Genomic DNA, 7,419 nt, shown 5'->3' on the forward strand with positions numbered 1-7,419 from the left:
AACATTTATTGAGTCATTATCATGTGTCAAGCACTTTCCAATATATTATCTTCCTCTCACAATAATCTTATGAAATAGATGATTAAATGAAGAAACAGGCCCCCAAACACTGAGCAAGTGAAGGAATGGAGATTTGAACCCAGGTCATCTAACCCAAACCAGTGTCCCTCACCTCACACCTCAGGCCTGTCTCTTACATGCTGTCACTTAACCCTCTCAGCTCTAGAGTTTTAACCTGTCAGGTGGAGGCCCAAATGACAACAAGCGGAGCAAGAAAAGATAGGCCTAAATTTGATAGGTTAAGTAGGGATGAGCAAAAAAGGATCGCAAACTCAGGAAAATCAAAAATAGATTTTTAAATAAAAATGTACAAGAATTAAAGAGAATTTTGAAACCAGTCATGATTTATCGCATTTGTTTGCAGCAAGTTCTGAAATAATACAAATATGTTAAGCTTTCCTGAGTTTGTTCTGAGTTTTCAGAACCACTTCTCAGTCTATGGAGGAAAAAAAAAGAGAGAGACTTGAACAAAGAAGCAACAAAGTCAATTAATGTATTTCATTAAAAATTTTATTTTTGGAGCCCATAAATGGGCAAATTCCAAAATAGTAGCAATACGGAGTATTTCACATTTTAATATCTCTTTCTATTCAACAGTCCACTTTTGTATTTTGTTTCCTATAGACAAATACACTGGATTAAAGTAACAGTGCCCTTAACTGCAAGGTCAATGCCTGAGTATTTCCAATATTTATTCTGAGCACATAATAAAGCAGAGGCAATTACTTTTCTTGAACATTTTATTTCCATTCAGAGCTTAGCAATTACTTTAGCTTCACATTATTCTGTCATAAGTGATAACCAAATGGCCTAAGTAGCTAAAATCATAAAACTATTATAAGCCAAGTCAATGGTATATATATAAAGTTAATAGAAAATGACAACTATACGGGTACACATTTGTTTTGAACCTTACTAGAAATATGCCAAAATAACAAGTTTTATTAAAGAATGAGGTCCTTGGGCAGAAGCAGAAGAAGAGTCATATCATCAAAAATTATTAGGAAACCTGTAGGTAAAAAGAAATCAGCCTACAATTTTAACCAAATAAAGGAGAAAAGGAGAGTACGTCATCAGGGGTGGTGACAGTTCAGGAAAATGCATTTACCATCCATCACAAACTTTCTCACCACCTCAAAAGCTCAGCACAAGGCTCTCCAGGCATTGTTATTTTCCACTAAGTTTCTTTATGTGGAACATAAACCTACATTTATGGTAACAACAGGATATTATACTGCTATTTAACCTGACAGCAAAAAACAGGAAAAAAACTTATTAGGGCCAGGCTGACCTCGGACCATCTCAATACCCCTGAAAATAGGGGCAAAAAATGAATCATTAAGAAACAGTATTCAAAGAGCACTGTATTATCTAATGTGATTTATAAAACAAGTAAAATTCAGTAATGTTCGATGGAAAATGCCATAGTGTTATTTGAAATTTAGGAATGTTTTGATGCTGATTTTTTTACTGAAGTGGTACTCCAAGCCGTTAAGTTGGAACAAATTCCAAACTCAGTGACTTGCATCACCTCAGTTTAATAATCCAATAAATGACAAAAAAGACAAACAATGAAAACAGCATCATATAGCACAGCAGCTTTGTTTGGCTCCCTCTGGATAAAATCTTCAGTTTTCCCATGGTTTTACCTAGAAATCCAGTTGTAGAATCAAACTGTGAATCCTATGAGGAGAAAAGGAAAACAAAATATACTAGTTGAATTCTAATATTCTACACATGCATATTTAAGTAATTTAATATACTGTTATCAGAATACATTTTTAATGACATTTTCTATGTTTAATCAATTCAGGACTCTGTTTATAACTTAATCAGCTTGATTACTCCATGCAAAATAATTTTCTCAATAAATAAAAAGCTCTTTCATTATCCAATAAACATTCTTTCAGCTCGGGAGCAATTCAAAACCCCAAAGTATTTAGGTCTTATTCCAATTATGTGGATTAAAAAATATTAACAATAAAGTAAGTAGTTTATCTACTATCACACAGGTTTTTTCCCACCTTTTGTTGGGGCATTGCTCTCCAAGGTCAAATGGTGGGCTGCTTCCCAGTACAGAATTCAACCAAAATTTAATATGGTTAGCAGTTAAATGTACCTTTACTTTTAAGATCCTTTTATTTACATAGTTGACTTAGAAGGTCAGCAGTCTATTAAAAGTTAAGAGAGTATCACGTAGAGGTGGTAAAATGTGGTACAGACTACAACTATGGATTGGGAAAAACGACCACCATGGGTGTGGAGGAAACGGAACCCTCTTGCACTGTTGACGGGAATGTAAATTGATACAGCCACTATGGACAACAGTATGGCGGTTCCTTAAACTAAAAGTTGAACTACCATATGACCCAGCAATCCCACTACTGGGCATATACCCTGAGAAAACCATAATTCAAAAAGAGTCATGTACCACAATGTTCACTGCAGCTCTATTTACAATAGCCAGGACATGGAAGCAACCTAAGTGCCCATCAACAGATGAATGGATAAAGAAGATGTGGCACATATATACCATGGATTATTACTAAGCCATAAAAAGAAACGAAATTGAGCTATTTGTAATGAGATGGATGGACCTAGAGTCTGTCATACAGAGTGAAGTAAGTCAGAAAGAGAAAGGCAAATACCGTATACTAACACATATATACGGGATTTAAGAAAAAAAAATGTCATGAAGAACCGAGCGGTAAGACAGGAATAAAGACACAGACCTACTAGGGAATGGACTTGAGGATATGCAGAGGGGGAAGGGTGAGCTGTGACAAAGTGAGAGAGTGGCATGGACATATATACATTACCAAACATAAAATAGATAGCTACTGGGAAGCAGCCACATAGCACGGGGAGATCAGCTCGGTGCACTGTGACCGCCTAGAGGGGTGGGATAGGGAGGGTGGGAGGGAGACGCAAGAGGGAAGAGATATGGGAACATATGTATATGTATAACTGATTCACTTTGTTATAAAGCAGAAACACACCATTGTAAAGCAATTATACTCCAATAAAGATGTAAACAAAAAAGATGTGCCACATATATACAATGGAATATTAGCCATAAAAAATGAAACTGAGTTATTTGTAGTGAGATGGATGGACCTAGGGTCTGTCATACAGAGTGAAGTAAGTCAGAAAAACAAATACCCTATGCTAACACATATATATGGAATCTAAAAAAAAAAAAAAAAAAAGGTTCTGAGGAACCTAGGGGCAGGACAGGAATAAAGACATAGACATAGAGAATGGACTTGAGGACAAAGGGAGGGGGAAGGGTAAGCTGGGACGAAGTGAGAGAGTGGCATGGACATATATACACTACCAAATGTAAAATAGATAGTGGGAAGCAGCCACATAGCACAGGGAGATCAGCTCTATGCTTTGTGACCACCTAGAGATGTTGGATAGGGAGGGTGGAAGGGAGATGCAAAAGGGAGGGGATATGGGGATATATGTATACGTATATCTGATTCACTTTTTTATACAGCAAAAACTAACACACCACTGTAAAGCAATTATACTCCAATAAAGATGTTAAAAAAATAACAGCTAGAAAAGTCCTTAAGATGAGAGAACTAGGATTGACGGGAAGATGGCGGAAGAATAAGACGCGGAGATCACCTTCCTCCCCACAGATACACCAGAAATACATCTACACGTGGAACAACTCCTACAGAACACCTACTGAACGCTGGCAGAAGACCTCAGACCTCCCAAAAGGAAACAAACCCCCCACGTACCTTGGTAGGGAAAAAGAAAAAAGAATAAACAGAGACAAAAGGATAGGGGCGGGACCTGCACCAGTGGGAGGGAGATGTGAAGGAGGAAAGGTTTCCACACACTACGAAGCCCCTTCGCGGGCGGAGACTGGGGGGGGGCAGAGGGGGAAAGCTTTGGAGCCGCGGAGGAGAGCACAGGAACAGGGGTGCGGGGGGCAAAGCAGAGAAATTCCCGCACAGAGGATCGGTGCCGGCCAGCAATCACCAGCCCGAGAGGCTTGTCTGCACCCCCGCCGGAGTGGGCGGGGGTGGGAGCTGAGGCTCAGGCTTCGGTCGGAGTGCACGGAGAGGACTGTGGTTAGTGGCGTGAACACAGCCTGCAGGGGGTTAGTGCACCACGGCTGGCCAGGAGGGAGTCTGGGGAAAAGTCTGGACCTGCCGAACAGGCAAGAGACTTTTCCTTCCCTCTTTGTTTCCTGGTGCGCGAGGAGAGGGGATTAAGAACGCTGCTTAAAGGAGCTCCAGAGACGGGCGCGAGACACGGCTAAAAGCACGAACCCCAGAGACAGGCATGAGATGCTAAGGCTGCTGCTGCCACCACCAAGAAGCCTGTGTGCGAGCACAGGTCACTATCCACACCTCCCTTCCGGGGAGCCTGTGCAGACCGCCACTACCAGGGTCCTGTGATCCAGGGAAAACTACCCCAGGGAGAACACATGGCGCGCCTCAGGCTGGTGCAACGTCACGCTGGCCTCTGGCCTCTGCAGCCGCAGGCTCGACCCGCACTCCATGCCCCTCCCTACCCCTGGCCTGAGTGAGCCAGAGCCCCAGCATCAGCGGCTCCTTTAACCCCGTCCTGTCTGAGCGAAGAACAGACGCCCTCCAGCGACCTACATGCAGAAGCGGGGCCAAATCCAAGGCTGAGCCCCTGGGAGCTGTGAGAACAAAGAAGAGAAAGGGAAATCTCTCCCAGCAACCTCAGAAGCAGCGGATTAAAGCTCAACAATCAACTTGATGTACCCTGCATCTGTGGAATACATGAATAGACAACGAATCATCCCAAATTAACCGTGCGGATGAAAGGCTCTTGGTGCTACACCCAGGAGTTAGTGCTGTGCCTCTGAGGTGGGAGAGCCAACTTCAGGACACTGGTCCACAAGAGACCTCCCAGCTCCACATAATATCAAACGGCGAAAATCTCCCAGAGATCTCCATCTCAACACCAGCACCCAGCTTCACACATCGACCAGCAAGCTACAGTGCTGGACATCCTATGCCAAACAACTAGCAAGACAGGAACACAACCCCACCCATTAGCAGAGAGGCTGCCCAAAATCGTAATAAGTCCACAGAAACCCCAAAACACACCACCAGATGTGGACCTGCCCACCAGAAAGACAAGATCCAGCCTCATCCACCAGAACACAGGCACTAGTCCCCTCCACCAGGAAGCCTACACAACCCACTGAACCAACCTTAGCCACTGGGGACAGACACCAAAAACAACAGGAACTACGAACCTGCAGCCTGCAAAAAGGAGACCCCAAATACAGTAAGATAAGCAAAATGAGAAGACAGAAAAACACACAGCAGATGAAGGAGTAAGATAAAAACCCACCAGACCTAACAAATGAAGAGGAAATAGGCAGTCTACCTGAAAAAGAATTCAGAAAAATACTAAAGATGATCCAAAATCTTGGAAATAGAATAGACAAAATGCAAAAAACATTTAACAAGGACCTAGAAGAACTAAAGATGAAACAAACAATGATAACACAATAAATGAAATGAAAAATACTCTAGATGGCATCAATAACAGAATAACTGAGGCAGAAGAATGGATAAGTGACCTGGAAGATAAAATAGTGGAAATAACTACTGCAGAGCAGAATAAAGAAAAAAGATGAAAAGAACTGAGGACAGTCTCAGAGACCTCTGGGACAACATTAAACGCACCAACATTCGAATTATAGGGGTCCTGGAAGAAGAGGAGAAAAAGAAAGGGACTGAGAAGATACTTGAAAAGATTGTAGTTGAAAACGTCCGTAATATGGGAAAGGAAATAATCAAGTCCAGGAAGCACAGAGAGCCCCATACAGGATAAATCCAAGGAGAAACATGCCAAGACACATATTAATCAAACTGTCAAAAATTAAATACAAAGAAAACATATTAAAAGCAGCAAGGGAAAAACAACAAATAACATACAAGGGAATCCCCATAAGGTTAACAGCTGATCTTTCAGCAGAAACTCTGAAAGCCAGAAAGGGACTGGCAGGACATATTTAAAGTGATGAAGGAGAAAAACCTGCAACCAAGATAACTCTACCCAGCAAGGATCTCATTGAGATTTGATGGAGAAATTAAAACCTTTACAGACAAGGAAAAGCTAAGAGACTTCAGCACCACCAAACCAACTCTACAACAACCGCTAAAGGAACTTCTCTAGGCAAGAAACACAGGAGAAAGAAAAGACCAACAATAACGAACCCAAAACAATTTAGAAAATGGGAATAGGAACATACATATCGATAATTACCTTAAATGTAAATGGACTAAATGCTCCCAACAAAACACACAGATTGGCTGAGTGGATACAAAAACAAGACCCATATATATGCTGTCTACAAGAGACCCACTGCAGACGTAGGGACACATACAGACAGAAAGTAAGGGGATGGAAAAAGATATTCCATACAAGTGGAAACCAAAAGAAAGCAGGAGTAGCAATACTCATATCAGACAAAATAGACTTTAAAATAAAGACTATTACAAGAGACAAAAAAGGACATTACATACTGATCAAGGGATCAATCCAAGAACAAGATACAACAATTGTAAGTATTTATGCACCCAACATAGCAGCACCTCAATACATAAGAAAAATACTACCAGCCATAAAAGGGGAAATCAACAGTAACACATCATAGTAGAGGACTGTAACACCCCACTTTCACCAATGGACATATCATCCAAAATAAAAATAAAAAAGGACACACAAGCTTTAAATGATACATTAAACAAGATGGACTTAATTGATATTTATAGGACATTCCATCCAAAAACAACAGAATACACATTTTTCTCTAGTGCTCATGGAACATTCTCCCTCAGAATGGGAGAAAATATTTGCAAATTAATCAACTGACAAAGGATTAATTTCCAAAAGTTACAAGCAGCACATGCAGCTCAATAACAAAAAAACAAACAAGCCAATCCAAAAATGGGCAGAAGCCCTAAATAGACATTTCTCCAAAGAAGATATACAGTCTGCCAACAAACACATGAAAGAATGCTCAACATCATTAATCATTAGAGAAATGCAAATCAAAACTACAATGAGATATCATCTCACACCAGTCAGAATGGCCATCATCAAAAAATCTAGAAACAATAAATGCTGGAGAGGGTGTGGGGAAAAGGGAACACCCTTGCACTGCTGGTGGGAATGTGAATTGGTTCAACCACTATGGAGAACAGTATGGGGGTTCCTTAACAAACTACAAACAGAACTACCATATGACCCAGCAATCCCACTACTGGGCATATACCCTGAGAAAACCAAAATTCAAAAAGACTCATGTACCAAAATGTTCATTGCAGCTCTATTTACAATAGCCCGGAG

The 7,419-nt window shown here is 40.9% G+C and overlaps 1 protein-coding gene across 1 annotated transcript in view; it reads right to left on the bottom strand.

The window, feature by feature from the left end:
• Window positions 1-554: 554 nt before the first annotated feature.
• The window catches only part of BET1 (Bet1 golgi vesicular membrane trafficking protein), a 13,391-nt gene continuing 6,526 nt past the window's right edge, over window positions 555-7,419 (bottom strand). The window contains exons 3-4 of the mRNA XM_027102790.1: window positions 4,060-4,115; window positions 555-1,743 (exon numbers count right to left, since the gene is read on the bottom strand). Coding sequence (XP_026958591.1) covers window positions 1,588-1,743; window positions 4,060-4,115 — 212 coding nt within the window. The 3' untranslated portion in view covers window positions 555-1,587. The remainder of the gene's footprint in view (window positions 1,744-4,059; window positions 4,116-7,419) is intronic.

Source organism: Aethalodelphis obliquidens, unplaced genomic scaffold, assembly GCF_003676395.1.
Source record: "Aethalodelphis obliquidens isolate GAN/ISIS:26980383/991018 unplaced genomic scaffold, ASM367639v1 scaffold5, whole genome shotgun sequence".
In the NCBI taxonomy this organism is placed as follows: domain Eukaryota; kingdom Metazoa; phylum Chordata; class Mammalia; order Artiodactyla; family Delphinidae; genus Aethalodelphis; species Aethalodelphis obliquidens.